At 36.8% G+C, this 15008-nt stretch overlaps 4 protein-coding genes across 7 annotated transcripts; all 4 read right to left on the reverse strand.

Moving 5' to 3' along the window:
* Positions 1 to 607: 607 nt before the first annotated feature.
* On the reverse strand, positions 608 to 4912 carry LOC9304655 (putative nuclease HARBI1). Of its 2 annotated transcripts, XM_021016394.1 has the most exons (4): positions 4798 to 4911; positions 4457 to 4720; positions 4116 to 4180; positions 608 to 2390 (listed from the first exon to the last, which is right to left on the reverse strand). In XM_021016394.1, exon 4 carries the CDS (start codon positions 1903 to 1905, stop codon positions 628 to 630), a length of 1278 nt encoding a protein of 425 aa, XP_020872053.1. In that variant the 5' UTR covers positions 1906 to 2390; positions 4116 to 4180; positions 4457 to 4720; positions 4798 to 4911; the 3' UTR covers positions 608 to 627. The 2 variants fall into 2 exon arrangements, with proteins under 2 accessions (XP_020872053.1, XP_020872055.1); XM_021016396.1 differs by having other exon boundaries at positions 4457 to 4912.
* Positions 4913 to 5074: 162 nt separating this feature from the next.
* Positions 5075 to 6382, reverse strand: LOC9306697. Its single transcript, XM_021016397.1, has 4 exons — positions 6133 to 6382; positions 5907 to 5961; positions 5685 to 5762; positions 5075 to 5588 (listed from the first exon to the last, which is right to left on the reverse strand). The coding sequence occupies exons 1-4, from the start codon at positions 6294 to 6296 to the stop codon at positions 5532 to 5534; spliced, it is 354 nt and encodes a 117-aa protein (XP_020872056.1). The 5' UTR covers positions 6297 to 6382; the 3' UTR covers positions 5075 to 5531.
* An 80-nt stretch (positions 6383 to 6462) lies between these two features.
* On the reverse strand, positions 6463 to 8542 carry LOC9306698 (putative F-box/LRR-repeat protein At5g41630). Its single transcript, XM_021016393.1, is given in 4 exon segments — positions 6463 to 7031; positions 7033 to 7196; positions 7198 to 7347; positions 7503 to 8542. Coding segments are annotated over 4 exon segments (1641 nt in total). The 5' UTR covers positions 8505 to 8542; the 3' UTR covers positions 6463 to 6706.
* Positions 8543 to 10834: 2292 nt separating this feature from the next.
* LOC9306699 (uncharacterized protein At5g41620) lies at positions 10835 to 13491 on the reverse strand. 3 transcript variants are annotated; one of them, XM_021019745.1, is made up of 3 exons: positions 12957 to 13491; positions 12553 to 12678; positions 10835 to 12477 (listed from the first exon to the last, which is right to left on the reverse strand). In XM_021019745.1, the coding sequence occupies exons 1-3, from the start codon at positions 13308 to 13310 to the stop codon at positions 11104 to 11106; spliced, it is 1854 nt and encodes a 617-aa protein (XP_020875404.1). In that variant the 5' UTR covers positions 13311 to 13491; the 3' UTR covers positions 10835 to 11103. The 3 variants fall into 3 exon arrangements, with proteins under 3 accessions (XP_020875404.1, XP_020875406.1, XP_020875405.1); XM_021019747.1 differs by having other exon boundaries at positions 12553 to 12674; positions 12957 to 13047; XM_021019746.1 differs by having other exon boundaries at positions 12553 to 12738; positions 12957 to 13042.
* Positions 13492 to 15008: the final 1517 nt, after the last annotated feature.

The following is a 15008-nucleotide window of genomic DNA, read 5'->3' on the forward strand; positions in this document are numbered from 1 at the left end:
TGAAAGTGCATTGGTAATGTCCAACATTTAGGATTCGGTGCACAATTTTGTTCTATTTGTTTGTAACCAACTACAAACATAATGGTCCCCAATTTATCATAATCTTGACAAGATCTTTGAAAAATCAACCCACTTCATAAAAATCAATTAAAACGATGGAGGCATGGACTAAAGTAGAAATGCTCCAAAACTTGAGGGCAGTTTTGTAAAATGCTGACCTAACAACATTAGTCAACCCTTCAACTACTACAAAAGCACTAAGGGCATATGCAACGTGAGATCTTTGAAGATTGATCTTAGATTGAAAATATTATTAAAATATTATAAGAGCTTTAGTTAAGATCTTTTGTAGAGTAATTGATTAAGGGTAGAACATGTTTAGATCTTAAGAAATAATAATTTAATAATCAAAAACTTTAAATGTTATTTAAAAATTGAAATTTTTTTTTAAAAAAGTAAGTTATATTAAAATAGAGATGGAAATAAAATAAAACACAAAATACTATTCGAATTAGTTATTACACAAAAAAAAACATTAAATATATAAATGAAAAACATTAAAAACAAACAAACATATTAATTAAAGGTTACAAACATTTTATTTAATTAATACAAAGTTTAAAAAAATTATTCATTACCAAATGTAGTCCATATATTCTCAATCAAATCCTCTTTTAATTGGTGATGTGCTTGTCTATCACGAATTCTTGTGTGACCATCACCTAGACCCTCGAGATTTGTAGGCATTTCGACTGAAAACGTATGAATCTCGTCTTGTTCGAATTCTTCTTTGTCATATAGAGTGTATGAATATCGTTCATTTTCGACAATCATATTATGGAGTATGAGACATGCTCTCATAATATATGCTATTTTACCTTTCGACAAAAACCGACATGGATTTTTAATCATGGCGAATCTAGATTGCAGGACTCCAAATGCACGCTTAACATCTTTTCGTGCACCTTCTTGATGTTCTGCAAACAAACGATGTTTCGGGTGTTGTGGTCGTTGGATGGATTTCACAAATGTCGCCCATTCGGGGTAAATTCCATCCGTCAGATAGTAAGACAAATTATACTCCCTTCCGTTGACATAGTAGTTCATTTGGGGAGCTCGACCGTAAATAATGTCATTAAATACTGGGGATTGAGCAAGAACATTTAAATCGTTACTTGTACCTGGCGCTCCAAAAAAGGCGTGCCATATCCAGAGATCTTGTGAAGCTACCGCCTCCAAGACAATTGTTGGTTTCTCGGTCCCTCGTGAATACATTCCTTTCCAAGCGGTTGGGCAATTCTTCCACTTCCAATGCATGCAGTCGATGCTTCCAACCATCCCAGGAAAACCCCGCTTTTCTCCATAAAAGAGTAGCCTTTCAAGATCCTCTGTTGTGGGTCGACGTAGGTATTCAGTGCCAAACAAATCAACTATTGCAACGACGAAATGTTCCAAACATTTACGTGCCGTCGTTTCACCAATACGTACATATTCGTCAACCGAGTCGGCCGCAACCCCATATGCTAATTGTCGAATTGCTGCAGTACATTGTTGTAGCGGTGATATACCATTCCGGAAAGTGGCATCTTTTTTTGGTTGAAAATATGACACTTCTGCTGCGAGACGATTCACAATACGCAGGAACAATGGCTTGTTCATGCGAAACCTTCTGCGAAATAGGTTCTCCGTGAAAGTCGGATTATCATTGAAGTAATCCTTACACAACTGTTCGTGCCCTTCTTCCCGATTTCTTTCTATATAAGTACGCTTCTTCCTTTCGGTCGGAATAACCTCTTCGATCCCATCACATAGATTATCAATTTGTGCGTCGATATATTGGTCAAAAAAATCATCATCACTACTAGATGAATTATGAAAGTCAAAATTGTTGGAAGACGATGCCATAAAAACGGAATGGTTGAAATGGTTTATATGGTTGAAAATTGTAGAGAAGGAGAGAAGAGAAGTGTTTTTCCAAGACAGGAGAGAAAGGGATTTTTGTAGTGTTTATGAGAGTTATGGGATGTTTGATTTTGATGAGAGAAACGAAGGTAGGAATCACATATATATGTTAAGAAATTTTGTTACTCTTGCTTTAATAATACAAGCCGAACACATGTGACTCTCGCTTTAATACTACTATCCAAACACATGTGACTCTCGCCTACAATCCAAACCTGACATGTGACTCTGTTGACATTACATTTTCGATTACAATTTGCAAAAGTTAGCTTACATACTCGATTGATACCAAAAGGAACAAAGTCATGTGACTCACAATCCAAAAGTTACATTACCAAAGGTCCACAAACTGGTGAATGGGCCTCCAAAGTAACAGCTATCAGCCTCCTCTTCAGAGCCATAGAATCAAGTCCCATGTCTTCTTGAACCTGAAACCAAACCTCAATTAACATAACTGATTCATTATAAATATAAGCATAGAAGTTGAACAAGGTTCAGATAGGTTACATAGAAGTATAACATTTACAAACACACATACTTAGCTAACAGAAACATATGCATAATGAAAAACATAGTTAAATCAGACATATCAGACATAGTTAAATGAACTTAGTTTTTCCCTAATTTAAAACAGCTCGACCATTAGCTTCTTCTTAAGAACTTTTTCATCTTCATCCAGTGATTCACTCCTTGCAAGGAGAGTCTTGTAAACAGACATCTTTTGGAGTTTTTCCCTCTGAGCCATATCCTTCTCTTTCTTCTCCCAGATGTTATCATCAGTCGCAAAAGCTGGTCCAACCTTGCCTTTCCCTTTGTTCCTCTTGGCTTTCATGGCCTTTATTCCTGGTGGCCTGCTCTCTTCCTCAAAAACATTTGATCCAGCAGATGGTGGAGCATCATCGGCTTTTCTTTTGTTAGAGCTGGTTGTCTTTGGAGTAGGGTTCATAGGCTCCAAGTTCAACCATTTTGGTTCGTAGCGCAGCGCATTCCATGCATACTCTAAACTGAACTTCTTCTTGTACAGCTGATAGTAGAGTTGGTGAGCATTGTTGATAATGTCCAAATCATTCATGCCACTAGCTTTCTCACTAAATGCTTCAGCATAAAATCCACAGAACCTGGCCACCATCTTTTGGATTTTTTGCCATCTTTGCCTACAGTGGTCAGGGAGCCTTGGCTCAGCCCCATTTAGTACATGAGTACTAGAAGCATAATACTCTCCTATGCGCTTCCAAAAGGCCCCTGACCTTTGGTCATTCCCAATTATCACATCCTTTGATGTGTATAACCAACCGCTTATAAGAACAAGATCATCCTGGCTGGTCCAAATCCTTCTCTCCCTTGGTGTCTTTTCTGGTTGACTTGCAGCTTGAACTGGTGGTGAGCTCGGTTGTGAACTAAAAGAAGGGATTTGAGAGAAGGAAATGTTTGCATTGGAAGAAAATTTGCCGTAAGGGAAGTTTTGGAGACTATAGTATGGTTGAGATTGACACTGGTTATTTGGATGGTCATTTGAATCCATATCCGACAGCTTAATAGAAGGAAGAGAAGTAAAAGCTTAGGTAAAAGGAGAGATTCAAAGAGGAGATATGATAGAAGAAAAGAGAATAGGAGAGAATGAATTTAACATACCTCTGGTTTAATAGAGGTAAGTTAAACTAGTTATTAGTCTTAAAGTATCATTACCTAACACAATCAAATCAGGTATAAAGACACTTTCAAACCAAAAAAGCTTTAAAGTAGCAAACTCATAACTAGAGCTAACCTTGAACTACCAAGGTCATATCAGTATTTATTATAACTTTCCACAACTAGACAGTTAAACAGACATTACTAGTCTGTTTACAACCAAGAAAGCTCATTCATCACATCCAAAGTAACCAGCCACCATTTCAATCATCAAATAACCAGTAAAACAAGTAAAGGAAAAGTTCAGTAAATTTGAATGTTATCCTCCCAAGTAACACACACTTTCGTTAACTTCAAAGAGGAATAGGTTTCACCACTTATTAACAAAGCACTACTCAACTATCTGAAAACAAGAGACATACAACATACATACTCCAGTTTACTCAATCATCAGAAAACAAGAACAAGAACTCTAAACTAGAAACTTCAGCAGCTAATCACAACTATATTGAGTAGGGAATTACCTTATAGTTGGCAGGAAATGGTTGTTGGTGTTGCTACTCCGATTTAAACTTCAGAGCTACCTCACCTACATGTCTCACAACCAAAACAAACACTTGTGGTCAGTTTAATCAAGCAAAAAAGACACGATACACATAAAAAAACTATAACTCTCACAGTTTAACTCGAATGTCATTGTTATTTGTAAACCTAATTTTCTTCTAATGAGAACAACAAGCAACAAAACCCATATACTAAACCCAAACCTAAACCTACATCGACTTCTAAAACAAAATCCTCTAAATCTCAGACTTTCGGATGAAACGATGAAACGATAAATCTCAGACTTTCGGAGAACACGTACCTACGGCTTTGGGAGAAAGAGGAAACGATGAAACACCAGATGGGTGAGGCGAAATCAATCGGAGAAGTCGGATGTGGCCTCGAGATCGTCGGAGATCTTTGTCGCCCTAGAGATGGTGTATCAGCAAAAAGAAGAGGAAAATAAAAGGAATAACGAGAAGGGATAGCAGAGAACGAAGCAAAGATCGATTAGGCTCCGATTTTACCGGAAATCGGTGCGAAATCGGCCAACTATCGACGACGGCAACAATCGCCGCGAGAGAGGCTGGAGAGAAACAGAACCCTAGTGTTGAAACGATTTTGCCCCAAATGAAAAAATATTTTCGATATCAAAATTCTTACCCAATCCGCGCATGCCACGTCACAGCGAGAGCGGGCCAAGAACTGATCCAGCCCAAGACCACTTCGCCCGATCTTAGCCTTCAAAACCCAAATTCTAGTCATTTTAAAATCTAAGAACATGCTCTCAGATACAGCGATAATTATGGTCTAAACAAAAATCCATTAAGTCCACTTCAATGGATCTTGTCAATTTCAAAGCATTGTGTAGAAATGAATTTGTCACTTTCAGGATATTATATATAATGAAGGACAAAATTGACTTGAGAAAAGCTTACTAGAGAAACAATGTGAAGAGCAACTTGAACATGAACCAATTTATAAACAAAACTCCCACAAAGAAAATTTGAGTGGCATGTAAAAGTTGCCTATTAGTCTCTTTGGTCCCTATCGTAACGACATAGGACATAGAATCATAATTTCTCTGTAATCGATCAAGCGAGGCAGAAAATAACAAATCTTTATCAACCATGAGATGAGTTTAGGATCCCCAGTTCATGGTACAATGTCCAACTCAATAAACTTCATAGCCGCATCCTATAAACCAAATGCGGGACAGGCGGTTGGTCTCTTGGGCCTCAAAGTTTCACCTTTCTCAACTTCTCTAATAGTGGCTTTGGTTTCTTAGAAGTAAACAAAAGCTTCAAAGAGCTTATGAATATGATTTCTTAAAACAAAACCTATTCTATGCAGAATTGGTTTTCTTTCAGGCTTCAATTCTATTTCTATCCATATGCTTATGCAGCCTCATAAAGCCCTAACATGTAACCATCAGGGCATCTCATAGCCGCAACCTAGTTAAACAAAAAACAAGCACAAAAGTTCTTCAAATCCCATTTCAGAAGGTAACTCCTAAATGAAACTTGAACATCTTCATAAGAAATTTTTACCTTTCCATGTATCTCATACTTGATAGTGCCATCTAATTCTGCTCCCAAAGCCATAAGTTTGGTCACTGTTGTATTAATGTCTGCAGCCTCTTGCTGATAGATGAGACAATAACCACTGAACTACAAGACTTTTTCTAACAAATGATGCCCCTTAAAATTAAAATATAATCTGATGCCTAAAGCACCTGCTTGATGGGCTTTAGGTCTGGGCCGGCCATGAATGTCTGTGACTGTGAACGATAGAAGCGATGAGTATCCCTTCTCAGCAACATGATCGCTGCGAAAAAGAAAGTCTTTGAGACGTCTTCTCAGAGACAAACAGCGTAACACAAAAACCCAAATCCAAAATTTATTTTAAAGGAATGAACTCAGAAAAGTTTTCATTGAGGCAAATGATCAAACAGTTTGTGTGCATTGAGTAACAATGGAACAAAGAAGGAAATAAAACCTAGGAGATTGCATAAGAGCTAGCTTGAGAGGACCAGAATGGAGCTCAGCCCAGCGTAAAGTGACGACATTGACGGAGAAGTCGAGACCTTGCGCATAGAATCGAGCAGCTTTTGGTACGTCTCTGTGAAGCTGCAGAATCCACCTAAACGACGCCGTTGCCATCTCTCTCTAGACGAAGACGAACGAGTGTGAAATAAATAAAACACTTTACAAAAAAAAATTAGCCCAATACACATTATTGGGCTTCATTTGGGCCCAACTTTAAACGCTGCCGTTTCAGTATCACCAACGTTAACTCATTATTATCATCAACAAACTGTGATCCATTTCAAGAAGAGAACAGTGAGCTAGTGCTAATTTTCTTAACATAATTAATATAGCAGAAGAGAGAGAGAGAAACACAAGATGAGATCATAAGAAGAAAATGGAGAAACATTAAACACAAGTCATTAAGGGAAGTAAAACAAGAGTTTAGATCTAAAACCAAAACAAGAAAAGAAAAGAGTCTTTAAAGATGATCATAGGATTGAGTCATTGTCTTTACAAGGATCTTCTAAAGACAATGACTCCATTTAGTCGGACGCATTAGATGATAAGCTGAGGTTATCCGAGATTAGTTGGATTTTGCAGTTGGCTGAAGCTACTCTTGGAAGGTTCTCAAGTTTCTTGAACACTTTCATCATCAAATCTTCATCATTTGATGTATAGTAGTGCAATATCACTTGCTCAAGATTCGGCATCTTCTCTATGAAGTGTTCGACATGCTCTATCTGATCCCTTAAGCAATAAACAAATTCCTCATCTTCATCATCGTCTTCACTGTCCACATAACAAATTTTACCAAAGTTCAATATCTTTAGAACCTTGACCGGACTTGATGATAGGCAAGCACGAGCGACTACTCCCCCCCCCAAAATCAGTAGGATATCTGCATAAGCACCCGTCTTCGTCCTCACATCTATATGAATATATGTGATGGATTCCCTGAAACATAAAGGAAACAGTTTCATAATCTAAGTGTGTTTTGAAAAACATGGTAGGGTTGATTTAAAGGATTGTGTATGTATAGTACCTCGAAAACAAGGGTTACTAGATTTGGACAACTATAGAGTATAGCTGGCAATGATTTCCATTCTATATCTGGTCTAGTCTCAATAGTTAACTCAATGAGGTTGTTGAATACCGGTATTGTATCAAGGCAGCAACCAAGTACCTGAAAGACCAAAACCAAATCAAGTCAAGCCTTTAACCATTTGCTTTAATAACAGAAACAAGACTAATTAATCAATATACAGGTTGTTTTGTTTCTTCTTCTTTTGCTTTTTTGAGTAGCAATTAACAAAAGATTAGGAGAAATATTGGACTGACCTCAAGAGTTTCATCAGACAAGTAGAGGATCTTGACATTGCATATTCCGGTGAGAAGCTTTGTTACATTACTCTTTTCCTTGGATGAGAAATAATATTCTGGTTCCAACCATTGGTTATGGACCTGATCATATGTCAGTCGAAGTCCTAGTCTAGCTTCAACAAGCGAATCAAAACTCACTTGTTGATACCTATCCGCAACACAATCAAAATATTCTAGGTAGACCACATTTGGACTATCAAATGACAATGAAACCTTATCTTTAGCCTCATCATCTCTTTCATAACGACAATACTCTAGTCTCTTGAGGGTTGGGATAGACAGGGACGTCGCAAAGCAAGGTTCAGGTTCCGAAGACTTATCCCACACCAAATTAAGCAGCATTAATTCTTCGAGTGCGTGACAACCAGAAAGAAGCTTGTTAAACGTACTCATTTCTATCTTGAAATAATGAAGATGGAGAGTCTTGAGCTTCGGAAGAGAAACAGCTCCTTCCACACTAATGTTGACGCCACCTTCAAAATTTATTATTAGCGTAACCAGTGTTTGGCTCACAAAAATCTCTCGAGGCAGAGGATAAAAACTCGAGTCAAAACCATCCCAAAAGGAAGAGACGTATAGACGAATATCTGATACATGACGTTTCACCACATTTTGTATCCAATCCAGCACCCACATTTCATCGATAATATCTTCACCCTTAAAGTGGAATCTGTTAATCCGAGCATTCCCTTGCAAAGCCAACACCCCATCCACGAACCGCATAAAACTTCTAGCATTCGTTCTCTTTTCTTCGTAAGTCTTTGCAGGAGGGAAACACAAAGAGTTACCAAAGTCAAGACTGGGTACATACCGAAGCAAAGGCTTCCATCTTTTGGCGAGAACACTAGTTGAAGCAGCTTCTTTAGTTGGAAGGAATGATAAGATGTGACATATCAGTTCGTCTGGTAATTCACTGATTATATCTCTACCACCACCGAAATCCTTCTTTTTCGACTTCATTTTCTGATACAAAGATCAACACTTTCATCTATAAAACTTTCGTCCATGCCGTGAGCATAAAATGGATTTATCATTTTTTCGTAAAATTTAGTATCGTTTGAGCAAAAATAAAATTGAGTTTGCAAGATTTATATATAATTTATAAAAATATTATATTTGTTTAAAATATCACAAAAATAAACTATATTGAAAAGTTAGTGATCATTTTTTTTTACAGCAGTTGGTGAACATTTTAAAAACGAACATAATAAAAATGTCTACAGTAATTTTTAAAAAAACTATTTTGATATATTTATATAATATTTATATTTTATTTTATTTTTAATTTAACTTTAAAAAATGAAATATTAAATATTATTATTGTAGTATTTGTAACCTCTCTTTTTTGAGGATCCGGATACTTGAGGATGTTCACGGATCCAACGGATCCTGATCCGAATATCCCAAAATTTCAGGGTATCAAATTCGTGCCTACCGTTATCCACAATAAACGAACACAAATTTTGAGAAATTGAAGGAGTTCAATGATATTAGAGTTTCACTTTTTTGAGTAAAACACTGATATCTCGTCTCGAGATTATTTTCTGGTTTTCTCGAAGGCCGTCGTCATGTCGTTGTTTGTTTTTTTTGCAAGATAAGGACAGTAAAAAATAAGAGGCGGAGCTAATATATTTAAGATTATGTTTTGGAATTAGGAGAGATATATATTAACATAAGGAAAGCAATATTTTTTTAATTTTAAGGGGGTCTAGTAGATTTATTTCCTAAATGTAATAAATCTTTCCCAAGAATTATTTAGCGTTGACTGGAAAATTTAGTAAATGATTTGGTTTAATAAAATTGGCAAATAACTTAACACTAACCATTTTTATTTTAAACAATATCTCACATAGAAACTAGAAAAGTAGCTCAAAAGATGTTAAAAGTAAAATATTTTAATTAAAGTTCATCATAAATCTTGTAAAAATATGTTAAAATCTATATAAATTTCTAAATCAAAAGTGTTTTATTATAAAATTAAATCTCAAAATAGTCTAAAACTAACTCATATGAATTAAATGGTAAGAAATATTTTGGGCTGGCGATTATTTTGCTACGAGAACTTTCACAGCAAGCGAGATAGAGCCCAAACAATTTGTTTGTAAATAAAGTTGACGAGCATAAATGATTTAAAATAAAGTAAAGTTGTAAATAACATTTGTTTTATTTCAAAATATCTATTGTAGGTAAATATTTTAAAGAAATTGTTAGAATTGACCGCTCTTTGAAACCCTTTTTAAAAAATGCTCATTTTTCTAAATTGATTAATTTATGTGTATATAAATTGATCCGGATTATTGTACATTATTGATTTATTGAGATAGTAATTTATGGATTTTAGCGGATTGAGTACTGGTTACGGAAAAATTTGCGGAAAAGAGGAATTGATTGTGACACAGAATGTGTGCGATGTGGCGCATCAGAGGAAACGATCAATCACACACTCTTTCAATACCATCCGGCACGGCAGATTTGGGCGCTTTCACAGATTCCTACGGTCATGGGGAATTTTCCCACGGACTCTATTTTTATTAATTTGGATCACTTATTTCGGAGAATACCTTCGGAATTCGATTCATCAGCTTTCCCATGGATTATCTTGCATATTTGGAAAGCAAGGAATGAAAAATTATTTGAAAGTATAGACAATGACCCGTTAGAGGTACTACAGTTAGCGAAAAAAGAGGCAGAATTGTTGCAATCAGCTCAAATAGAGCTTATTAATGAAAATCAAGGTTCTATCGGTGACTCGATCTCGAGTGAGGGATGCTTCACTTGAATTGAATTATTCTTGATATCGTTGTTTTGTGGATGGATCATGGAAAGAAAGTGATAAGTTCTCCGGTCCAGGATAGTTTTGTACATCATCAAGTGGAGAACCGCCAACCATATGAGCTGCCAACCTCCATAGAAATCTATTTCCACTAAATGCAGAAGTCGAGGCCCTTCTTTGGGTGATGAAGTGTATGATTAATGCAGATAATCAAGAGGTAACGTTCTTAACAGACGGTTCAAACCTAGTAAAGATGGTGTCTTCCTCAACCGAATAACCGGCGTTTTCAGTGTATTTGAAGGAATTTCAGAGTGACAAGGAAGAATTTCTAACCTTCTCTTTATCTTTAGTTTCTCGTAGTCGTAAAAGCGGATAATCTGATACGAAAAGTGCGTACAGAATTGCTTTATGTCACATATGTAAATAACATTCCCAATGAATGGTTCTTTTGAACGTTAATTAAGTTCGGATGAAAAAAAAAAAAAAAAAGTAATTTATGGAATGAGAGATAGTAAATACGTTGAAACAATTACTATTGGGCCTCACTGGGCCTCAATTCTAAACGTCGCAGTTTCAAATATTCCGCTCTCCAACAGACCAACAGAAAAAAAAAAACAGACTTCACCTTGGCTTATTAAATAATCCAAAAACTTGCAATCGATTATAATTAATTATACAAATATATAGATGTGTTTGATTTACAAAGAACATGAATATGAATGAAATTCAGGGATCTGTGTGTATCCAACAAGAACTCTCGTTTTCGACCGAACCACTCTGGATGGATTAGCCTTTGAATAACCGAAGACGCGACTTTGAACTCTTTGCGAGCTTAGTTTTCAAAGTATTATCCTTTACTCCATGAGCTATCGCAATATCCGACGAGCCTAGAAGACCAGGTGCCACTGTTCTTGAAATCCATTGTCGAACTGGACTTGCTTGTCTTCTAGAAGATGGGAAATTGCAAGACGCTTCATCGATTTCACGAGTTTCGGACAATAACCTTCTGTGTGTTCGAATCATTTCCCCCATTACATCGTTCTTGTTCGTAGTAGCACACTCATCTTCTGGTTTCTTAATGTTGTTGCTGTTCTCAGGCTTTACATCTTCTTCTTCTTCGTCTTCAATAGCTCGGGCGGTTTTCTTCTTTCCGTTACTCGATATTGCCCACGCCATTTGATCCTCAAAGTTAACTTGAAAACTCGACGGGCTTTTCGCCTTTTCATCAATCAAACTGTCTTTGTTAAGTTGGTTTGGTTTCTTAGTTTCGTCTCCATGAGACTCTGCAGCTTTCTTGAGCTCAAAGCAATTCGAATCGCTTCCTCCAGAGTCTTCTTCACAGTCTACATCCCGCGGTGGTGCACTCAAGGCGTTGAACGGGACAGATTCAAGTGAATTCCGGCGGTTTCTCGGTATTTCATTCCGCTTCTCCTGAAGAAATGTCTCTATCTCAACCTCGAGCTTATCCAACACTGATCTGTTGTTACCATTCAATGTATCTCCACCTTCTAATCTCATCTGCATCCTTTCGTCAAGCCAAGATTCCGCAATATGAAGAACCAACTGATCTCCTCCACCTCGACCCTCCCAATCCTTATCAAGATTCTTCTTCTTTAAACCGTGAATCTCCTCTTCGTAACTCTTGATCCCTTTGGCAAACTCATCGCAGAGTAGCTCCATCATCTTATTTGATTTAGCCCCTCTCTCAAGCTCCTTGACACAGTTAGACAACGAAGACTTCACTTCCGAGAGCTCTCGTGCCAATTTCCTATGCAAACTCTCAGAACGTTTTCTAAGCTTCCGCTCATCTTCCAGCTCTTTCCTCACAGACTGAACAGCAGAGCTCATCCGCTCGACTTCCTTATTCTTCCTCAACAACTTTTCTTCAGCGAGTTGCTTCACCACACCGTCTAGCTCGTGTCTATCGGCTTGCTGGTACCTAAGAAGCTCCTTGATTCGAACACGAGAATGAGCCACCTCGGTTTTCAAAGCCTTTATCAAAGAGATATTGGAGACATGCTGCTCCTCAAGGCTCCAAATACGGTTCAATACTTTAAGAAGTTCGGTTGATGTCTTGAGATTGTAATGAGGTTCTCTAGACGCTCTTCCTCGGAAATCCAATGAACTACTTGGAGTTACCGCTTTGTTGTATGTCGTAACCTGCAAAACCGTAAATCCGTAAGTAAAAATACAAACAAATCTCCAAAACACAATCAAATATTCAATTGTTTGAACCTCGAGAGAGCTTCCGTAACTAGCAGGAGATACAGGCTGAAGCGCGTGATTGTTTCGTTCGATTGATTGATGATGCTTTATCAACATTTGACCAATCTGCCTCCTTAGACTTCCCGCACTATCTGGCTGAGACAATGCCAAAACCAAACCGCGTCATTGATCAGAAAAAAGAACCATAACCTCTAACTGCAACATCAGCAACAATCACATTGTGTTAAGATTCAAGAACAGAGTAAATCTAGACTAAAGCCAGAAGAACAAAAATCTCACAATTTTCATCAAGACCCACTTTTCAAAATCCAAACTTTAGCAAAACCCATAATCATAAACCGATTGATACAGCATCAGAGCTAATGAATGAATCGATCCATAGTCGGGAAAAAAAAAAAAGCCTAGAGAGAGACCTGATGATCAGGAGAAGGATCTCGAAGGAATTGAGAAAGGTCAAGACCATTCTCCTTAACCGCCACCGCTTTGCCGTGACGTTGTCGGCGGTTACTAGCTCCGGCGAAACCATTCGCCCCACGGTGCATTCTAGCAGAAGCAGAGGAGAGGTAAGAGCAATCTTCTTGGTAGTGGTATTGATGAAACTCCCAGAAAGCAGCAGCGAGTTTTCTAGAGGAAACAACGATTGAGTTAGGGACGAAGCTAATGTGCGCCGGAGTTGAAGATCGATTATTAATATGATTCTTTAACTTTTCCACCAATCTTTCCACTTTCTGTCTCTCTTCTTCTTCTCCTCTTACTTTACTTTCCATCTTTTTATGGCCTAAAAGCAATAAAGTTTCCACCTTTTTTTTTTCTTTAATTCAATTGAAAAATCTCTCAAATTTTCTTGTGAATTTGTTTCACCTGTAATTTGAACGTTGGATACTTTTCATGTGGGGTTTCTTATTAAAAGATTTTTTTGTTTCCGTTTAAAGGATTTTTTCCTCTCCAATGGCTACAATCAGTTTGTTTGAGTCATGTCACTGTCACTGTTAATTATGTCACTAACTTGAGATAAATAAAATACTGTTTTAACACGTGGAAATCTGGGATCTTGGGTATGCTGTAATATTCCGACAGGCGACAGTACCGTAACTTGGTACTTTTTGGCTTTGTGTGTTTGTATTGTGACATTTTCCTCCTTTGTATTTGTGAATAAAGCCTAATCCATTCAAGTTCCAAGACCACGAGGCGGTGTTTCTTTCTAGTGTGTCAAAGACACTAAAGCTTTGACACACATTCCGATCAGTAACATCTCTTAATGGCATAATAACATAAGTGGAAAAATACAAATCCGCAAATTGAACAAGGAATATATGTCTTTATGCTAAACATGATGAAATGAATTCATAATTCATTAGATACTTCTTATGAATGTCAACTAAATATCATAAGTAAATTGTTCTCGGTTGTTCAATCATTTGATAACCAGAATCATTTTTTGATAAACTATGATTCTATGAGTCAGATTCAATAGAATTTGCTCAATTCCTTTTTATGCCCTTAAGGTGGAAAGCTCGTAGAATAAAAAATACATAACAAAATTAACAACTATATATTCACTTATTTGCATAATAAGCTTTCACTTAAAGACGAAAACTTAATCTTGCGCTATTGCGTTTTGGTAAACATTATGCAAATTTTTATTAAGAAATTTTTACATAATCGTATTAAAAATGTTATTTTGATAGTATGTGTAACCAATTGGAGTCTAAATATATATTTTAATTAAATACTATTAATAATAAAAACAATCTAATGAGTTTGGGCCAAGGCCTACATTAGGTCTGGGCATTCAGGTTCGGTTTTTTTTTTCGGGTATCGGATCTATTCGGGTAGAGGGTCGAGACCCATTCGGGTATTCTAAAAATTCGGTTCGGGTTCGGTTCGAGTTCGGGTCGGTTCGGGTATTTTAATAAAAAAGCAAAATACTCGAAATATTTTCGGATTCGGGTGGGGTTCGGGTTTTTACTCGTATATACCCAAATCTAACCGAAATACCCGATTTCTCAAAAATACATTGGTTACTCTTTTCCCAAATATAACCAAAAATATCTAAAAATACTAAAATTACCCAAAAGAAAACTACATCATTAGTTACTTTTTAACCAAATATATCCAAATGTATCCGAATTACTCAAAAATACCTAGTATATTCGGATTTATGATTGTAATTTTAGTTATTTCGGATATTATAAGTATAAATATAACTAATATTTTTAGGTGTATATTTGTATTCGGGTATCCACGGATATTGGATTCGGTTCGGGTTCGGTTCGGGTTTTTTTCGGATAGGGGTCTAGGATCCATTCGGGTATTTTTAAAAATTGGTTCGGATTCGGTTCGGATATTTTTTCGGGTTTTTCGGCTCGGGTATTCGGTTCCGGGTATTTTGCCCAGGCCTAGCCTACAGAGAGATAATCTAGTTGCAAAAAGCAAATCGGCTTCTCGCCGGAACAGAAAAAGAA

The sequence above is a fragment of the Arabidopsis lyrata genome (genome assembly GCF_000004255.2).
Source record: "Arabidopsis lyrata subsp. lyrata unplaced genomic scaffold ARALYscaffold_7, whole genome shotgun sequence".
In the NCBI taxonomy this organism is placed as follows: Eukaryota; Viridiplantae; Streptophyta; class Magnoliopsida; order Brassicales; family Brassicaceae; genus Arabidopsis; species Arabidopsis lyrata.